Source organism: Staurois parvus, unplaced genomic scaffold, assembly GCF_062004578.1.
Source record: "Staurois parvus isolate SC_StPar_1 unplaced genomic scaffold, SC_StPar_1.0 ptg000006l, whole genome shotgun sequence".
Lineage (NCBI taxonomy): Eukaryota > Metazoa > Chordata > Amphibia > Anura > Ranidae > Staurois > Staurois parvus.
In genome coordinates this window covers 9,004,325-9,026,533 of record NW_028317802.1, presented here as the reverse complement: position 1 = coordinate 9,026,533, position 22,209 = coordinate 9,004,325, and the positions used below count along the sequence as shown (strand labels likewise).

At 37.7% G+C, this 22,209-nt stretch overlaps 1 protein-coding gene across 47 annotated transcripts in view; it reads left to right on the top strand.

Moving 5' to 3' along the window:
- Positions 1-22,209, top strand: part of LOC149474319 (protocadherin gamma-C5-like) — a 561,663-nt gene that overhangs the window by 445,340 nt on the left and 94,114 nt on the right. For 2 of the 47 annotated variants that reach the window (XM_089654990.1, XM_089654882.1), the window contains exon 1: positions 8,872-11,449. The exons of 43 other annotated variants lie outside the window; for them this stretch is intronic. In XM_089654990.1, the coding sequence (XP_089511116.1) occupies positions 9,011-11,449 (2,439 nt within the window). In that variant the 5' untranslated portion in view covers positions 8,872-9,010. Of the gene's footprint in view, positions 1-8,871; positions 11,450-15,585; positions 18,107-22,209 lie in introns of those variants that run through there. 2 more of the 47 variants (XM_089655969.1, XM_089655857.1) reach the window with 1 other exon arrangement.

Below are 22,209 nucleotides of genomic sequence, written 5' to 3'. Positions count from 1 at the left end.
GTAAAAATGGGGAAGTGAAACTGGAAACCCCACCAGATTTACCCTTTAAATGCCAGCCCATGTCAAATCGTTATACACTGGTCACTAGTGGACATCTGGACAGGGAGAAAGTCTCACAATATACTATTACACTAATCGCTTCTGATCTGGGTTCTCCCTCTTTAAGCAGCCAGACTACAATCATCATTAATATTTCTGATGTTAATGATAATCCTCCAGTATTTCTACAGTCTGCTTACAACGCCTTCATATCAGAAAACAATGATCCTGGCAGACTGTTGTGTACAGTATCTGCTGGAGATCCAGATGAGGGAGAAAATGCAAAGCTCATTTACTCCATAGTGGAGAGCCACATAGACGACTCTCCTGTCTCTTCATTTGTCTACATTAACTCCGACACTGGTAATATTTATGCCCAGCGCTCCTTTGACTATGAACAGCTCCAAGTTCTACAGATCACTGCGAGAGTAGAGGATTCTGGATCTCCAAAGCTGTTTTCCAATGTTTCCGTCTTCATATTTATTCAGGATACAAATGACAATTATCCCTCTATATTATACCCAGAGAATTCAGGGGAAGTCATTGCACAAGAGACCATTCCCAGATCTGCATCTGCTGGATATTTAGTCAGTAAAGTCTCTGCGGTGGATCTGGATTCTGGGCACAATGCCTGGCTCACCTATAGTCTTGTTCAGTCTGGCAGTACAGCTTTGTTTCACATCTCTGAATATACAGGAGAAGTCAGAACTCTGCGAGGATTACAGGAGACGGATATCACAGAACATCGACTTGTCATCTCCGTCAGTGACCATGGGGAGCCTTCACTGTCCTCTACAGTCACTCTGATTGTAAATATAATGGAGAATATTGCTCAGGAAACCCCTAGATCTCATGATTTTCTTACAAATGGTAAATCAACAACAGACATGACTTTATATCTTATCATTTCCTTAGCAGCAATTAGTTTAGTGTTTCTTACTACTTTTGCAATATTACTTGTTAGATGTCTTAGAAAGAATTATGACAGCAATTGTGTGTCTTGCTTTCCAAGCAAATCCTCATCCTATTTGGATCAATATAAACCAACACTTTACTTGAACACAGATGGAACTTTAAAATACATGGAAGTGAGGATGGCTCCCCCAGAGTCTTCTGGACAATGTTACCCAGTTTGTTTCCCTCTTGCTGCAGATTTCCCTGGATCTACATTGACTAAACCTATAAACTTTCCGCAATTAAATGAAGTGATCAATGATCCTTCATTTAGCTCTGAGCCAAGGGTGTGTAATGATGTAAATCAGGTGAGACATAAGTGAAATTATAATTTTTGCATGGTTACTTTTTATGTAATACATCCCTTTATAGACCTATATTACCAGTAGTCGATTATTTGTTCTCTTGTGCATAACAAAACCTTTCACTGATTTTCTTTTTGGTTCTAAAAATATTGGAATTAAAATATGGCATAATACATAAGGGATCTTAAAAAAGTTTACACACCTTTTCTTACTAAATAGAGTTTTAATATGTGTCAAAACGTTTTGAAGAGCCCTTGTATTTTGAGATAATATTTTGAGATATGTACATGCAGTATAAATATATATACACACTCTATAGTATAATACAGGCAGGGCTGTCACTATTGCTTGATTTCAGTTGTAGCACAAATGTTGTAGCACAAATGTTCTTGTGTTCTAGAGACTTAACTTAAATGTTTTTTTTTCCAGCCAAACTCTTAATTTAAATTTAGCACAGTCAGATTCTTCTATTCAGTTAATATCATAAGATATGTAATGAATACAGATATATGCTGTGGTATAGCTTTCCAATAGATGGATGAGTACAGTAGAATTTTAACTGTAATTCGCTTTCTGTGTCTGTTCTGCCCCCTCTAGTGCTCACTGGAGTGCTGGGCTGTTGAGGGGTGGGAGCAGTTTGCTCAGGCTCTCAGTGGATCGCTTAGAGGCTGAACCAAGTGCCAGTCCAGGCTCCTGGGTGGATTCTGACCATATGATCACGATCTTTCCCCAACCTGTACCAGCTCCGTGATGTCAACCGGCAGCGGGTCACAGAAATGCAGAAGGAACTGCACTCTTGTGATCCACAGTAGAAGTACAGCAAAACTTTTTTTTTTAAATTGTACACATAATAATATATGAATGCAGTTTACATACTCCAGGTGCTTAGTATACCAGGAGCCCATAAAGTGTGATTTTAAGCCAAATCAAGCTAATATCATGTGGCTATAGATTTCCTTTTGCAGAATTACATGAGTAGTAAGGCACATGCATGATACATTTGAGTGACAGAATTTGAGAGTTCTTTTTGTTGGGTGAGTTATTTAAGCTGGTGGAGTTGTTCATTGGGGCTGATTCCTATAACTTCCAAGGCAGAACATAAACACAAAACTAAACCTGTTGTCAACCAACAGTTGAACCAAACAGCAAAGCTGATACAAAGACGTTCTTTTATTTTTACCAGTATCTTGCACCAGGCAAGTAGCCTGACAATAAGAAATTATTATCATGGATGCCATCAGATCCTGAACCTGGGAGGCTCATGAATAGCTCAAATTACCAGTTATAAAATAGAAACTATTTTTTTATACATATGATTGGAAATAGGCAGTACTGGTCTTTTGTGGCAAGAGAGAGGTAGTCACTGAACCAAGGAATATCTTATGATCTCAGGAAAAAAGTCAGTAGACTGGAAATAGGAGCAAGATGATGTGTTGGTGGAGAGGATGAGCACTGTTGAAATCAAAGGCCACTTTGCCTGGCATTTTACCTCGTATTTCCATACAACCTACTTTGTTTTCATCCATTGATGGTGCACATAGTCCTGGAAAAGTAACACACTTAGGGAAAGAAACAACACCAGAGCAGAACTTGTCTTGTAGCTCCACACTACTATACACAGCAGACAGGGTGGTCTTTTAGTTTATAGTGGTAGTGTGTCAACTTTCTTGGCCGTGTCTACTCCTTGGCATCATTGTGAAATATCTCTGGCTTTCAATCAGACCTCTGATAGTTGATGTTAAAATAAACCTTTTCTGCCTCCCTTTACACCTTTCCACTTGCATTTGCCTCCTCAATGAATACTACCACTGTAGTATCCTTTCCAAACAAATACAATAAAACTACGTATTTATAAAAGAAAATCAATGATGGAAACTATGTGTGCATCAGAAGAAAAGCAACTTAAACATTGAAATATATATCTATCTATTAGCTTCCATCCTTATGTAGACTGCATGTATGCACACTTGAATAACTGATTATCTAAATGTCTACTGAAAAAAAAAAATATTTTACTGCACCCTGAAAGGTGCAGGATGTATGTGTAGATGAGAAGGATTTACTTTAGTTTTACAACTTTAGGAGTTAGCACACAATACAGTTAGTAGATGTCAGAAAATAATAGTTAATTAACATTTGTTTTTTTAAAATCATGCTCTGAGTCAATCAGTCTCTCAAGCTCAGGTTTGAGGTCTATATAAGATGTGCCACTCTTGTCTAGCACCAAGGAGGACAAGAAAGTAACAAAAGTTGTCTGGTTTCATAAATCTTCTGCCTTTGCTGAAAATGTCTGGCACTGGCAAGATTATAATCTATTGCAATCTGGAAGGGTAATCAATATGATAAGCATATCAAATGATTGGTAAATATTTGAATATTGAAAAATGTATTCTGTGCCTACTATATAAGGATAAATTCATTCTTGCAAAAAAATGTAATGCTTACACTAATGCGAACAATACATTAACGAGCATTTTTGCCATGTTTACACTGCTTTAAAAATGCACCCCAAGCGATTTAAAAAAAAAAAAATTTATTAGAGTTTTTTTTCTAACTTACTGATATTTGATAAATGCCTTTCAGGCATGATGTAAATGCTACAGGCGTGTTTACAGTGCATTACCGTAGACTTGAATGAAAGGAGTTGACAAGCTTCAACACCTCTCAGATTCGATATTCAGTTTTGCAGCACAGCGATGCAAAATGATGCAAACGCTACATGTTTTTCAAATGTGAACAGTTCTGTCTGCTGTCCATATTATCCAATGTAGGCTGCTTTACTAGACATTCAGGGAGTAGCAAAAATACACCCTAAGCAACAGTTGCTAATTATTATTATACAGAATTTATATAGCGCCAACAGTTTGCTCAGCGCTTTACAATATAACGGGAGACAATACAGTAACAATACAGTTCAATACAAGAGGGATAGGAGGGCCCTGATCCTGGAAGCTTACAATCTAGGAGGGAGGGGCTAGTGGTACAAAAGGTAGTAACTGTGGGGGATGGACTGGTAGGAAGAGTAGAAGATTCCATTGTTAGCTGACTGTAAGATAGGCTTCCCTGAAGAGATAGGTTTTCAAAGATCGCCTAAATGCCAGTGTTAACAGGGCGTTACTTTTGTGGATCCGACAAAAACAATATTGGCTTGTGCACTTTTGTACTTGATATGATTTTTTTTTTAGTACATAGACTCCCATTGCCTTTGGTAATGTTGTTGGCTGCATTGGTATTTGTAGGATAAATACTGCACACTAAAGTGTGTGCACATAGATTTTGTACATATAGAGCAATGAAAGATGTAAAGTATTCAACAATTGTACAAGGATTGTGTATCACAGTAGACACTGTATATATAGAACAGTGAATCATGCAAAGTACTAGCAATAGTAGAGAGATTGCATGTGACTTGGGATGAGATTCAGGTTCACAATGGGTTTATAATGAATTCCCAGGATTTGTGCAGTTTGTAAATTGTGAACTTTTAGCTAAAAGTTCCAAGGTTCACTGCCAGAAATAAAGAACAACCAATAAAACACTGCATAGCGTTTTCCCTGGTCAGTTCAGACATTTATAGAAATGAGTGACCCTGCACACATCCTATAAAAGGGTAGGCTCACAGCAGCCATATTGCCAATATGCATTGAAGTTCATAGAGAGGGCTTGACAATTCAATGTAGAGGGACATACTGGGGGAGATTTACTAAAACTGGTGCACACAGACTCCAGTGAAGCTGGGCATAGTAACCAATCAGCTTGTTCATTTAAGCTTTGACAATAAAACATAGAATTTGATCAGGTTTTATGCACAGCTGCATTGTATTCTGTGTGCACCAGTTTTAGTAAATCACCCCCAGTGTTTCTTTCTTTTTTTTTTAATTTGTCATTGGTATGTGTTTCCTGTTGCTGTGCCTGGCTTCCCTTGCCTTTTGTTTGACAACATCTTACATATTAGCAAAAATGACTAACAAGCTTTGCCCTCACAGACACTTTAGTGTGATTCACTGTGAAATGTAACTTTGAGCAAGATTCACAAAACTGTGTCATGACCCTTGCAGACAAGCGCATTCTTAATAATTTGTAGTCTTTACATCTATAGAACAGTAAAATATGTAAAGCATCCAGTATGGGTACAGACTGTGTGTGTAAGTTCTGTATTTTGCACATATAGAACGATGAAATATGTAAACCATCCAGGAATGGTGCAGGAATTATATATGTCTCATAATGTGAACTATATAGTAATGAGTTTTGTGCTGTTCTGAGATCTTACCTCAAGAAAGCAAGAAGGCAGATTCTAAATGATACCTCAACACAATACCACATGTAGAAAAGGGTACATCCAATCTTGAAGAGACATCTGACATAACACAATACCTTTTAATTACCTAGTCTGTATGTACAGATATTTTTATATAGACTGTGGTTGTAAGGTCAGAGGTCATATCAAAATAATCCAGTGCTCATGGTTTGTAAGGGTGGAAGTCTTGATGTAACAGTTTTTCTACTAAATATCTTTTAGACTGGCCTAGTCCATTGAACAATCTCAGTCAGGACACTATTTGTGTAGAGTTTGCATGTTCCCCATGCGATAAATGGGGCATTTAGAAATTCCTGTGTGAGTTTTTTTTATGGTACTACAGTTCCCCCCACAAAACTGGTATGTTAAATGGCCCTTGTTTAAATTGGCCTTAGTATGTGTATGTATGAATTGACTATGTACATGTGTTATCACATGCGGCATGCTGCTCCCTTGTTCAATTAATGGGTTGAGGAGAGCATGATACCAGAGAGCTGACCCAAAGAATTGCAGAGTCAAATACAACTGAACTGATATCACACCACACACACACACACACACATACACACTCACACACATACACACATGCATACATAATAAGCACTTCAGAATGATTGTATGCTATGATTTTTCTAGTTCTGTGAAAATTCTATGATTGTCTCTTTGAATTGATTTCTATCTAAAAACTGTCAGTTAACAGTGGAAACAGAAACTGTCTACAAAATGCTCTTAGTTGATTCTGTAAATGCAGTTAATTCAATATTTTGGTCAAATAGAAACTATTACATCCACAGAAAGCTTTTAAAACTGTGAGTTGATTTACTAAACCTGGAGAGTGCAAAATAACCAATCAGCTTCTAACTGCAGCTTGTTCAATTATGCTTTGACAAAAATTAAAAGGAAGCTGATTGGTTACTTTTAAGAGCTCCCCCCATTTTGCACTCTCTAGTTTTAATAAATTAATCCCTATGTCTTATTCATTTTTTTTATTCTATAGCTCTCATGCTTACATTGTTAACATTTTACATATATATATATATATATATATACAGTCATGGCCGAAATTGTTGGCACCCTTGATATTTCTCCAGGAAATCATGTATTTCTCACGAAACGTATTGCATTAACACATGTTTTGCTATACACATGTTTATTCCCTTTGTGTGTATTGGGACAAAACAAAAAAAGGGAGGAAAGAAAGCAAATTCGACATAATGTCACACAAACCTCCAAAAATGGGCTGGACAAAAGTATTGGCACCCTTTCACAACTGCGGATAAATAAGAATGTTACAAGCATGTGATGCTCCTGTAAACTCACCTGGGGCAAGTAACAGGTGTGGGCAATATAGAAATCACACCTGAAAGCAGATAAAAAGGAGAGACGTTCACTTAACCTTTGCATTGTGTGTCTGTCTGTGCCACACTAAGCATGGACAACAGAAAGAGGAGACGAGAACTGTCTGAGGACCTGAGAACCAAAATTGTGGCAAAATATCAACAATCTCAAGGTTACAAGTCCATCTCCAGAGAACTAGATTTGCCTTTGTCCACAGTGCGCAACATTATCAAGAAGTTTGCAACCCATGGCACTGTAGCTAATCTCCCTGGTCGTGGACGGATGAGGAAAATTGATGAAAGATTGCAACGCAGAATAGTCCGGATGGTGGATAAGCAGCCCCAAACATGTTCCAAAGACATTCAAGCTGTCCTGCAGGCTCAGGGAGCATCAGTGTCAGCGCGAACTATCCGTCGACATTTAAATGAAATGAAACGCTATGGCAGGAGACCCAGGAGGACCCCACTGCTGACACAGAGACATAAAAAAGCAAGACTACAGTTTGCCAAAATGTACTTGAGTAAGCCAAAAGCCTTCTGGGAAAACGTCTTGTGGACAGATGAGACCAAGATAGAGCTTTTCGGTAAAGCACATCATTCTACTGTTTACCGAAAACGGAATGAGGCCTACAAAGAACAAAACACAGTACCTACGGTAAAATATGGTGGAGGTTCAATGATGTTTTGGGGTTGTTTTGCTGCCTCTGGCACTGGGTGCCTTGACTGTGTGCAAGGCATCATGAAATCTGAGGATTACCAAAGGATTTTGGGTCGCACTGTAGGGCCCAGTGTCAGAAAGCTGGGTTTGCGTCCAAGATCCTGGGTCTTCCAGCAGGACAATGACCCCAAACATACGTCAAAAAGCACTCAGAAATGGATGGCAAAGAAGCGCTGGAGAGTTCTGAAGTGGCCAGCAATGAGCCCAGATCTAAATCCCATTGAACACCTGTGGAGAGATCTTAAAATTGCTGTTGGGAAAAGGTGTCCTTCCAATAAGAGAGACCTGGAGCTGTTTGCAAAGGAAGAGTGGTCCAAAATTCCGGGTGAGAGGTGTCAGAAGCTTATTGATGGTTATAGGAAGCGACTGATTTCAGTTATGTTTTCCAAAGGGTGTGCAACCAAATATTAAGTTAAGGGTGCCAATACTTTTGTCCAGCCCATTTTTGGGGTTTTGTGTGACATTATGTCATATTTGCTTTTCTGCCTCTGTTTTATATTTGTTCCAATACATACAAAGGGAATAAACATGTGTATAGCAAAACATGTGTTAATGCAATACCTTTTTTGTGTGAAATACTTGATTTTCAGGAAAAATATCAAGGGTGCCAACAATTTCGGCCATGACTGTATATATATATATATATATATTAGGTGAACAGATGATCATCCAAGGGCTAGGTTTTATGGGTGCAAATGATCACACCCTCGCTTCGACAGTAGGCATAGGCTTCACATAAGCAGGAAATTATGGCATCTTACATATCATCGTGTTGAGACTTTTATTACATTAAGTGATTGTGACATTTTACAATTATACAGCATATTCCTAAATTTAATTAAAAATAGGTTTAAGATCATTCATTAATATTTTCTGTATATACTGCAATATATTTTCTAAACCAAATCTACTAAGTCGTTAGCAATTATTGACAGCATTGTTAATTATATTTAGATAAATGGTTACAGAGCTATGATTCTAACTTGGTTTTAGCTTATCCTTTAATGTGAAATATTAAAAGTAGATGTTGTTTTGAGGGTTTAAACAATTCAAACGGGGACCTGAAGTTATCAAATTGACCAGAAGAGGGCAGACTTGTCATCCATTCTGATTTTTGTTCTGTTAGGAGATCTGCTTTTCTCTTCACTGCACTCTCCTCCCCCTGGCTCAGTGATGCACCCTCCCATCTTCCTCCTCACACACAAAGAAGAGCTGCTCCACTGACGACTAGACTCTGGATGCTTTCATTGCAACAAAAGAGGCATTTACACCAACGGGATACAAATTTACACAGCAGACACATGTGGATTATAAAATGATATGCTTTTTATGCAGTCTCACACTAAGGATTTAAGATATGGACTACTTAAGCTTTCCCAAAGCTTGGAAATGGCAAGTAGCATTCTCCCTTCTCCTTTGTAGCTGGGGCTGGGTCTCTGGGCAGCTTCGTTATTCTGTTGCAGAGGAGTCTGATCCAGGGACTGTTGTGGGGAGTATAGCTCAGGATCTGAGCTTAAAATTTGTAGATATTAGTAGAAGGAAGCTGCATTTGAGATCTGCAGATAGCAGTAAGCTTTTTGCAATTGATCAGAGAAATGGAGCTTTAACTGTATATGAAAGGATTGATAGAGAGAGTCTGTGTGCATCCAGTGCCAGCTGCTTGCTACATTTAGAGGTTGTAGCTGAGAGTCCTTTGGAGCTTTTCAGCCTGGATATTGAGATTTTGGATATAAATGACAATTCTCCATTTTTTCTGAATTCTGATCAAGTCATAAAAATTACAGAGCTAATAACTGGTTCTGGTGTACAGTTTCCTTTAGAAAATGCGCAGGATTTTGATATAGGAATTAATAGTGTTACTCAATACAAATTAAATCCAAATCCATTCTTTTCATTATCTGTAACAAAGGATGATGATAGACTCATTGCAGAAATAGTACTGGATAAAATCCTAGACAGAGAAGAGAAATCAGAACACAAGCTTGTTCTCACTGCCATTGATGGAGGAGAGCCTCCCCGATCAGGATCCACTCAGATAACCATTGCAGTATTAGATATAAATGATAACCCACCAATATTTGATCAATCACGATATAAGATCAATGTCAGGGAAAACATTCCTTTAAAATCTGTCATAATGAAACTGAATGCCACTGATGCGGATGATGGTATAAATAGTGAGTTCATGTATTCCTTTGATCATCGTACATCTTTTGCTGGAAAGGAGCTTTTTGATATAAACCCAGTAACTGGGGAACTGTTCATTAAGGGGCATTTGGATTTTGAGATATCAAATGTTTATGAACTATTAGTCAAAGCAATAGATAAAGGAACACCAAAACAGGAGGGACGTTGTCGCATTCAGGTTGAAATAGAAGATGTAAATGATAATGTTCCAGAAATTATGTATACCTCAAAAAGCAATGAAGTGCCTGAAGATGCCCCAGTAGGGACTGTTGTTGGGTTTATCACAATCAGAGACAGGGATTCTGGTAAAAATAGTGAAACTAAACTGGAAGTATCACCAGATTTACCCTTTAAATGCCAGCCCTTGTCAAACCGTTATACTCTGGTCACTAGTGGACATCTGGACAGGGAGAAAGTCTCACAATATACTATTACATTGATAGCTTCTGATCTGGGCTCTCCCTCTTTAAGCAGCCAGATTACAATCATCATTAATATTTCTGATGTTAATGATAATCCTCCAGTATTTCTACAGTCTGCATACAATGCCTTCATATCAGAAAACAATGATCCTGGCAGACTGTTGTGTACAGTATCTGCTGGAGATCCAGATGAGGGAGATAATGCAAAGCTCATTTACTCCATAGCGGAGAGCCACATAGACGGTTCTCCTGTCTCTTCATTTGTCTACATTAACTCCGACACTGGTAATATTTATGCCCAGCGCTCCTTTGACTATGAACAGCTCCAAGTTCTACAGATCACTGTGAGAGTTGAAGATTCTGGATCTCCAAAGCTGTTTTCCAATGTTTCAGTCTTCATATTTATTCAGGATACAAATGACAATTATCCCTCTATATTATACCCAGAGAACTCAGGGGAAGTCATTGCACAAGAGACCATTCCCAGATCTGCATCTGCTGGATATTTAGTCAGTAAAGTATCTGCGGTGGATCTGGATTCTGGGCACAATGCCTGGCTCACCTATAGTCTTGTTCAGTCTGGCATTCCAGCTTTGTTTCACATCTCTGAATATACAGGAGAAGTCAGAACTCTGCGAGGATTACAGGAGATGGATAACACAGAACATCGACTTGTCATTTCTGTCAGTGACCATGGGGAGCCTTCACTGTCCTCTACAGTCACTCTGATTGTAAATATAATGGAGAATATTGCTCAGGAAAGCCCCAAATCCCATGATTTTCTTAGAAACTCTGAATCAGTATCAGATATGACCTTATATCTTATTATTTCCTTAGCAGCAATCAGTTTAGTTTTTCTTGTAACTTTTACAATATTACTAGTTAGATGCCTTAGAAAGAGTTATGACAGTAGCTGTGGATCTTGTTTTTCAAGCAAACCACTTTCTACATCTTATTTGGATCAATACAAACCAACACTTTACCTAAACACAGATGGAACATTAAAATACATGGAAGTGAGGATGGCTCCACCAGAACCCCCAGGACCTTGCAATCCAGCTTGTTTTCTTCCGACAGCAAATCCAGATTTCACTCTTGTAGATCCTAAACACATTCCCCAATTTAATGAAACAGTCATGGACCCCAAAAACATTTCAGACTCAAGTTGGGTAAATGAACCCACTCAGGTGAGGTGTAGCTAATGATTTGTAAGTTTACATATTTTGTACAAATTGCCAGTTAAGTATAAGGATTTTAATTCCATACATAATTTTAATACATAACATTAATTTTAATTCCATACACAAGTTCTAAATGTACATCAATTGCTTTACATGGTAATGTTTGATATGTTTTTATCATTACTGAATAGTGTTTATGTTGCACTTTGTGTAATTATTTTGTTTTAAGTAGTTTGGTTCTGTGCACCTGATATATATAAACTAAAGAAAAGACAATAAAGCAGATGTTCTGAAGAAATTCATTTTAGATGTTATTTTTGGACTAAGATATTGAGCGAGCAGTTTAGTTACTATGAGAAACACCTTTTTTATACTAATTTTGCTATGATCCACTGCTGTGTTGTTATGGCAGAAACAGCAACAAAATGCTTAGAAATTAAGTGAAATAAGGTTCTATGGTATAACTGGATAGGATTTATATCAACAAAGCCAATGGAATTCTAAGCCAGTCTTCAGACAGAGGGGTTGAGGCAAATAGACTGTTTACTTTGCAAGGACATTTTCTCTTAGCTTAGTGAATGAGGTGAAGCTCCTTTAACTTCCATACCTCCAATCATGTGCAAGCAGAACTTTTGTTTTTTTCTATGCACATAATTGAGTATTTTCTCTTAAATGAATTTTCACCAAGTTAAGTGAAAATCCTCTTGTAATGTGAACAGACTATTTGCCTTTAGTAAATCAAACCCAGGGTGTCTACGCCTACATCTTTGTAGACTATCATGTCCTGTATAAATATAATTTATTTTTTTTTCTCTTTGCCATTAGGTTTTGCATAGGCTGTATGGTGTTTGACAGACAACACTCTGTATTGAGTATTACTATTGCAATGGCCTTTTTGTGATTGCCACTAAATGTTAGAGATGAGTAAAAAAGGAAATTCCTCTTCGCTGGTGTTTTGTTATTTGAGTGAACTACTAAAAAATTGTTCAAAGGGCTACTTAGAACAGGGCTGTCCAACTGGTGGCCCACAGGTTGAATGTGTCCCACAAGCTGAACAGCCCTGTATGGGAAGCAAGGTTCTGCGAGTACAGTGGCGATGGAATGTTGAAGATTGGAATACTCTTTGCATTCCAGCACTCAGCACTGCCTTTGTGGACAAGGGTGGTATAGTTCCAGCCTGATATCATCTGGTAAGAAGCCACAGGGTAATGTATGTTCAGGAAAGGAACCACTGAACATAAACGAATGTAGGTTAATTATTGCTGCCACTGATACCACTGAAGGGGGGTTTATTATTGCTAGGTTTAATATTATTGCCACTGACACTGATGCTGAGGGCTATTATTGCTACCACTGACTCCAATAAAATAGGGTTCATTACTGCTGCCTCTACTGAATGCCACTCCCCAGAAGGCCTTGTATGATTATGTCTGTAGTAATGTGTCTGTTCCATACAGACTGGTGTGAGATGTAGATATACTGTAACATCAGTATGCAGGTAAGCAGAGGAGCACTTGAGGATGAAGCTTCCTGGAAGGGAGTTATGCCTGTTATAGGCTTGTCTTTTACTGGTTCTAAACATATAACTCTGCCTTATATATTAAGATTTTAAATTGTAAATATGGTTGATTTACAGTAGATGCAGTCCTTTGATACAAATGTGGCCATTGGTCTCTTTTAAATTGAGCACCACCTACTTCCAGGATCACTTTTCTAAAGCTGAGTGGCTGTGAAATGTCACTGGAGCATGAAGTGTGCCTTCGGCTGGTGGAATTCAATGGGAATTGCACTCTAAATGCTGCAGGCTGTTATAGGGAAAACATCTCAACTCCCCATCACATAAACAGAAGTAGTATATAATATTTTAACTATAAATATCACCGGATTTTCATAGATGAAACACACTTCTGTCAATGTCATTATGCAGATATGCATGTGAAGTTTTGTTTTAAGATTTCAGTGTTGGAACAAAACTTTTGGTGTTGGGCAATGCTTTTGTGGAAGAGCAGTTTCGATAAATAATCAAATTATGTCAGCACAGTTTTAAGTGTTTACAAATATTCCAGTCTTTGTAATTTTCAAAAATGCACTCCTTTTTGTATCCTGAAATATTCTGTTTAAAATGTATATATAACTTAATGGCCAATTTTGTATGGAGAGCGGTATGCACTCTACACACTATTTGTACATTTCATTTCTAAAATCAATAGTGTGGTATGTTGCCTGTGCTATCTTTCTGAGATTCCTCTGCAGAAGACCCTTTGGGGGAGATTTACTAAAACTAGGGCACTCAGAATCTGGTGCAGCTTTGCATGGTAGCCAATCAGCTTCTAACTTCAGCTCGTTTAATTAAGCTTTGGCAATAAAGCCTTGAAGCTGATTGGTTTCTGTGTACATTTGCACCAGATTTTGCATTCTTCCAATTTAGGAAATAACCACCTATGGATTAGGAGGAGAACCCTCTCATTACTTTCACCAATTTTTATTTACTTATTAAAATAAACAGTGTTGCTTGCTTCAGTGTCCCAAAGCAAATAAAGTGGAAAGCACATTTATAAAACACAACTCTGTGCCAAGTATTTTGTTTACTGGCTCAGTTAGAGGTTATTGCTCTCAACCCTTCAACTGACAGTATTTCTAACAATTCAATGTTATTTCATACCCACTATTACACTGACATATGCATTTCTGCTCTATGGTAGACTGAACTACTAAATACAAAAATGGGTCAATGTGGTTTTCTGAGAGCTTACCCTTATCTCACTTAAATGTGGCATCTTGTTGTATAGTCTTCTTTGTATCACTTGTCTAAATTACTTCATAATGATGTCAATAGGATAAGTCACCTTACCAGTATTACAGTAATGTGTTTGAACTACACATGCACTTTGACCTTAAACAATATAAGAAGGCTCCAAAGCCTCCAAAGCTAAAAATATGTATGATTCTCTGTGAGCCAACCTGCCCCAAACCTTTCATCCCTCATCTCCAGCTAACAGCATGCACCTAATTGTAGAGATAGCTATGAAGCACCAGTTTCAGTAAAGACTGAGCCTGCCAAGGCCCAGGGTATTCAGATCTGAGATTCAGGGTTGAAGTTCATTTTTAGTTCTGGGAAGGAAATGGCGAATGGACATAAAAAATATTTTTTTTCTAATGAAAGTACACTTATCCTTTCATTTAATGTATTAAGCCATTGCTAATTATGTTTCTATACTTAGGCTTTACATTGGCATATTTAATTCAGCATGCTGATCTCACATGTTTTCACTTGATGTGCATATATATGAATCCTCGTGTGCGTTCATAGTTCATAGTTGTGTGTATATGTACAGTAGTATTAAGCAGCCAAGCATATTTTTTTTCTCATAGAAATTAGGACATATTACTTGGGCATTAGATACTCAGTGAGGCAACATATCTAGTGTCTGCTTTTAAAACTAACTTATTGGTACATTATGGTTATAAAATATTTATTTTATGTCTACAATAAAAATAGAATTTGACAGATATACATGTACTTAGTAATATTAAAAAAACACACACACAAAACAATCATAAGGTAAATCTGACTTGCAGTTTTGAGAAAACACCTGTTTTTTTCTATATCTCCCCAACTCTAATGATATGGTTTTCCTGTAATTTCCTTGTCTTCAGCCCATATACCTTGGTCTCACCTTTTATCCTCCCAATATCGTGTCTTTTTTAGGGTCCATAAACCGTAAAGTTCAACATTGTTCAGCTTTTTAGTGACTATCTATCTATCTATCTATAGATATATATATATATATATATATATATATATATATATATATAGATAGATAGATATTATATAAGGTATTTATACCTTATAGATGTCTATCCATCTATAGTATATATAGTATAGTCAGTATCTACCCTATAATATATGTAGATCTTTATCCCTTTATATTGAAATATTCATCATTTCAAAGGTCTAGAATTACGAAATCTGAAACATTTAATTTTCACATTCAACCAGAAGAGGGCAGGCTTGTCATCCAGTAAGGATCTCAAGCCATGCTCCTGAATCTGCTCATTTCAGTCACACACTCCCCTCCCCCTGGCTCAGTGATTCACCCTCCCATCTCCTCTCTAACACACAAAGAAGAGCTGCAGCTTTATTATAAACCAAGAGGATGATTCCTTTGCAGCATAACTGCATGATAATCTAATCTTCATCCACATTTGCATTGGATTACAAAAAGGATGTATATTTTATACAATCTCACACAAAGGATTTAAGATATGGACTACCAAAACTCTCTAAAGGCGTGGAAATGGCAAGTAGCTTTCTCCCTTCTCCTTTGTAGCTGGGGCTGGGTCTCTGGGCAGCTTCGTTATTCTATTGCAGAGGAATCAGATCCAGGGACGGTAGTGGGGAATACAGCAAGGGATATTGGGTTAAACCTGGCAGACATTAAAAAACGAAGACTGAGTTTGGGATCTGAAGGAAGCAGCAGATTTTTTGCTATTGACCACAGAAACGGAGCTTTGACTGTTCATGAAAGAATTGATAGAGAGAGCCTGTGTGGATCCAGCTCCAGCTGTTTGCTGCCTTTGGAGATTGTAGCTGAGAACCCTCTGGAGCTGTTCAGTTTGGAAATAGATGTTGTAGATATTAATGACAATAGTCCTATTTTTTTATTAAATGACCAGATACTAAAGATTACAGAGCTAGTGACAAGCCCTGGTGTTCATTTTCCACTAAAAATTGCTCAGGATTTAGATATAGGTACAAATGGGGTTAGTCAATATAGGCTAATTCCAAATCCATATTTCTCTTTATTTCAAACTAATCGCAATGATGGAACATTGATTGCAGAATTAGTTTTGGAAAAAACACTTGATAGAGAGGAGCTATCAGAGCACACGCTTTTCCTCACTGCCATTGATGGAGGAGAACCTCCCAGATCTGGATCCACTGTGATAAATGTTATTGTTTTAGATATTAATGACAATGCACCAGTGTTTGATCAGCCACATTATAAGACAAAGGTCATGGAACATGTCCCCTTAGAAACAGTTATCATCAAACCCAATGCTACAGATCTAGATGAGGGTGCAAATGGTGAATTGTTTTATTCTTTTGATCACTATACATCTGATGCTGCAAAAAAAGTATTTGACATAAATTCACATACTGGTGAAATATTTGTGAAGGGACCTGTGGATTATGAAGAATCAAAATCTTATGAATTATTTGTGAAAGCAGAAGATAAAGGATCACCTAGATTAGAAGGAAGGTGTGTAATCAAAGTCGAAGTAGAAGATGTAAATGATAACCGTCCGGAAATTATTTTTTCCTCTAAAAGTAGTGAGGTACCTGAAAATGCCCAAGTAGGGACTGTTGTTGGGCTTATTACAGTCAGAGACAAGGATTCTAGAAAAAATGGGGAAGTTAAACTGGACATATCACCAGATTTGCCCTTTAAATGCCAGCCCATGTCAAACCGGTTTACACTGGTCACTAGTGGACATCTGGACAGGGAGAAAGTCTCACAATATACTATTACACTGATCGCTTCTGACCTGGGCTCTCCATCTTTAAGCAGCCAGACTACAATCATCATTATTATTTCTGATATTAATGATAATCCTCCAGTATTTCTACAGATTGCTTACAATTCTTTCATATCAGAAAACAATGATCCTGGCAGACTGTTGTGTACAGTATCTGCTGGAGATCCAGATGAGGGAGATAATGCAAAGCTCATTTACTCCATAGCGGAGAGCCACATAGACGGCTCTCCTGTCTCTTCATTTGTCTACATTAACTCTGACACTGGTAATATTTATGCCCAGCGTTCCTTTGACTATGAACAGCTCCAAGTTCTTCAGATTACTGCAAGAGTGGAAGATTCCGGATCCCCAAAGCTGTTTTCCAATGTTTCAGTCTTCATATTTATTCAGGATACAAATGACAATTATCCCTCCATATTATACCCAGAGAATTCAGGAGAAGTCATTGCACAAGAGACCATTCCCAGATCTGCATCTGCTGGATATTTAGTCAGTAAAGTATCTGCGGTGGATCTGGATTCTGGGCACAATGCCTGGCTCACTTATAGTCTTGTTCAGTCTAGCAGTCCAGCTTTGTTTCACATCTCTGAATATACAGGAGAAGTCAGAACTCTGCGAGGATTACAGGAGATTGATAACACAGAACATCGACTTGTCATTTCCATCAGTGACCATGGGGAGCCTTCACTGTCCTCTACAGTCACTCTGATTGTAAATATAATGGAGAATATAGTTCTGGAAAGCCCCAAATCTCACGATTTTCTTACAGACTCTAAATCAGCACCAAATATGACCTTATATCTTATAATTTCCTTAGCAGCTGTCACAACTGTCTTTCTTGTTACTTTTATAATAATACTTGTTAGATGCCTTAAGAAGAACTATGACAGTACTTGTGTGTCTTGTTTCACAACCAAATCACTTTCTACATCCTATTTGGATCAGTACAAACCAACACTGTACTTGAACACAGATGGAACTTTAAAATACATGGAAGTTAGAATGGCTCCCCCAGAACCCCCACAGCCATGCAACCCTGCTTGCTTTATTCCCCAATTTAATGAAACAGTCGTAACACCTAAAAACCTTGTAGACTCAGACTGGCTTAATAAACCCACTCAGGTGAGCTATTACTAATATTTATGTTTTATATACAGTAATTCATTTTTTTGGATGTTCACTTCATGAAAATTCTACATATTTTTCAGAATATGGACTTAATTAGTATTGCCCTGATAACTATTTTATTAGGGCTCGTTCACACTGTGGTGCAGAGACATCAGTTTTTCTGAATGCGTTCTCCAAGGGCTCAATGAAATTTATTGTTCTCTATGTGCTCTGTTCACACCACAATACTAGTATCACCTGCAGATTTTTCTGTGCAGGAATCTGCAACATGTATAAAACTATTTGAAGCATGCATGAAAACTGATGTAAACTAATGTTTTTTCAAGTAAAATCTGTGCATCAGTTTCCATAAGTTTTTTTGCATGTATGGTGTGAACAAGGCCTTAATGTTCATTTTTTCATTGTAGGCCTCCTCACTACTGCAAAGTTAAATGCTTTATAACTACAATACATCACGTAAGCACTAGAGCTCTAGATTTCAGTTTGGACAATATATAGTTCGCAAATATTGAGATTGTGATTAATCCTTTGGCTTTCATGTAAATGTAACTACTAATAAGAGCATATTCAAGCTTGTGAATGCACCCGTACTGCAATTAGAGGCGAGCACCTCAGTGGGGGTTTGAGAGGCAGCCCCATTGAAAGCAATAGGAGGCTGTCAGCTCTCTCAGGTAATCATGGCTATTCGCACATAATTTCTCATGCAGTGGTCACCTGCAAGTAATTGGCCCTGCATTCAAGCAGTCTGTGTCCAGGGCCAATCACCCACATGTGATTGCTACATGAGAGATTACATGCAAGTGGCTGCAATCAGCTTATTAGGGCTGGCAGCCTCAGCTGTACCCTAACTATTATGTACCCTAACTATTATGTTGTCAACAGAACTGACATGTAAACAAATTCCCAGCTGGTCTTTGCTGTTTACATTTGTCTCCCAAATGCTGGCTATGTAGTGAAAGTGATTCAGCCCTGCCACTACTACATGGGATTGACCCTCTGCTGTGTATTCTCATCTCACCTGTTCCTCCTGGGTGCCCAGGAGCTCCATAGCTGGTATTAGGATGGAAAGTGGCGGGAGATCAGCTAGCAGGGGACTGCAGGCCTAGCTTAATTATTTTTTAAATTAAATGATATTTTTTCCATAATAACTTGCAGAAGTGTAGTGGATCGAACAGACAAATCTGTTGAGCAGTATCATTGAAAGCATATGTTCAATGATTCGTACTATTACCCCTTACAATGTATTTGTATTAAAGCCAGTACCAGTATGTTGATAAATGTTATTACTACTGTTGTGCATTCTAAAGACCATCGTGGCTGTTTTTGGGCCAATTTCACTGCAATTTTTTTTTCAAAAAGCCATTTAGAGATGTTGGAGGCCACATGAATTCTATCAGTTTAACAATTACTGTTACACTTCATTAGGTTAATGTGACCTTGGTAAAAAATAAAATTCATGTGGCTAATTTACTCACAGCAAGACACCTCTGTACATATGTATATAAGCATAGCTTTAATCTGTCTTAATAAATAGAATAAGAAAATCTAGAATATAAGTGACAACATGCACAGTGCAAAGACAGTATGCTGGGTAAAGCTTGAATTTAAAAGTGCCTGTAAATATATAATGACATTATTATACAAAGTAGGAAGAACATTGTCAACCCACTTGCACTGATGTTGTTTTGCAGATATGGCTACATATATTACATCTTCCAAGAGTTATATCTTTGCAACATAAAAAAGTGAATATGTCAAATTGCTAAAACATTTGGCAATTATTGGCCTTGCTACAGACAGGAATATATTGCAAGATCACTAAGAGCACTCTTAAAGATGTAAAAATGTCAGCCTGCGAAATGTAGTCTTAGTGTTGACAAAATGAACATGCTAAGTCATCTGAGTCAACTGAGTGAATATAAAATGTTTAATTGTTAGTAAGTATATGAAATGCAATGACTTCTCCAAAATCAGAAATTAATTTAGATGAAACAAATCATATTTTTTCTAAAAGTCTGAAGAATAACGGAATTTAGCTGGGTGCTAAATTTCAATTCTTTTTTAAATAAGACTGCGGCCAGTGGTTTTGAAACTGGTTATATGTTGTGAGGATAATATAGTGTAGCGATGGCAATTTTGTTTTTCGTTTTTATTTATTTATTCCTATCTGTTAACCCTGTAAAAAAAAATAACAGTATTCACCAAGAGATTTCTCTCCTGTATGCAAGGCATATACAGCCACAAGATTGTAGGTCCTGCACATTGTGGATATTTAGCTTCATAAACTTTAGTATGAGGTGCTTTAAATGGGAAGACAAAAAACCCTAATATGATATCAACAAGCATTGGACTCTTCTGCACCTCAGGTTCACCATGGGAAGGTTTAGGAAAGTTTGTGTACAACTTGCAAATTTATTCCATTTTAAGGATAACCTAGAAAAGGGATACCTCCTGCCCACTCATTGAGGAACTACAGCAGGAAATTTATCACAAAGACACATATTTAAACACTATATTAGAAATAAATGCAAAACTCTTCCCTTCAAAATGAATATAGATTCAGTAGGGTTCAGGCTTTACCCATCCAATGTCATGTTTTCTCTTATTAAAAATCACCATAATAATAATTGTAATAGGGAATTACTGTAGTACCTGGACATTGGGCTCATTAGTAGTTTCTATTTTTTTGGTTTCTATGCTATTATTGTTTAATCTGTTCATTCATATATTAGGAACTAAGGTGTCCTTTTATCATGCAGCAATAAATGACCGCTGCTCGGTTCTCTGGCATTCTCAGAGGAGACAGTTCTCCTCTGAATGCTTTTTTATGAAGCAGTGTAGATCACTTCTCTAAATGAGGATAGAAGCAATCTATAAATGCTTTTAATGCTAGAAAATGGCTGCTTTTACTGCAATCTTTCGAGATTACAGTAAGAGATCAGTCAAACACCATTTACTAAGCAGTGGTAAATTACCGTTGCTTCGTTTGCGGTTCCTCCGATTCTCCACCTCTGGGCTGGAGAATCTGGAGGGAGAACACAGATCGTCAGTGAAGGGTTGACATCGCTCCTTCATACACTGGCAGTCTGTGTGCTGAGATGATCAGCGGAGAACATGTTCTCCGCTGATCATCTCTGTTTCCTAAACCACTAATGATCTGAGATCAGCAACAATCCTTAGGACACCAAATCTGGTAAAAATATTTTCTTTTATTATGTTGTGTGGGTGTGTGACTGTAGTGAAATATTATTAAAACTGGAGATAAGGAACCCCTAAATATAACAGAAATGAATTGTACTAGGTAGGTCTACATGTGCAATGTGACATCCACGTTACATTTTAAACACATACAATATTGTTCTCCTATAGCTACAGACAGTTTTTGTTCTCTTCTTTAAGTAAAATATGATGAAAATGTATCACACAAACTGTGTCAACAACCCACATAAAGCCTTAAAGTGTATGTGAACGTAATTCAGCTTCATTTCCTTGGTCCCCAACTATGCATTTAGAGTTTCTTTTTTAGTTAGACTTTTTTACTAGAAGTATTAAATAGCAGTAGCCCATTGGCTAAATGGTTAGCACTTCTGTTTGGCAGCACTAGGGTCATTGGTTTGAATCCCAGCCACGGCACCACCTGCCTGGAGTTTGCATGTTCTCCCTATGCATGCATAGGTTTCCTCTGGGTACTTTGGTTTCCTCTCACATAGCAAAGACACGCTGATAGGCAGGGACCATTTGGAAACCCAAGCACTGCCCGAGGGCCAGGGGTCAGTAGGGGGCCCCATGAGATGCCCCTGGTACCTTTTTCATAGGCTTTTTTGAGTTTGGGCAAGACACAGGGGCCCCATGATCCCCTATTGCCCGGGAGCCCCATGAGTTGTCAGTCCGCCCCTGCTGATAGGTTAATTGGATCCTGTCTAAATTGGCCCTAATATGTGTATGTATGAATGTGAGTTAGGGATCTTAGACTATGCACTCCTTGAGGGTTGGGGACTGATGTGAATGTACAATATATATATATATATGTAAAGTGCTGCATAAATTGATGGCGCTATATAAGTATCTAAAATAAATAAATGTACACACCTTGTTAT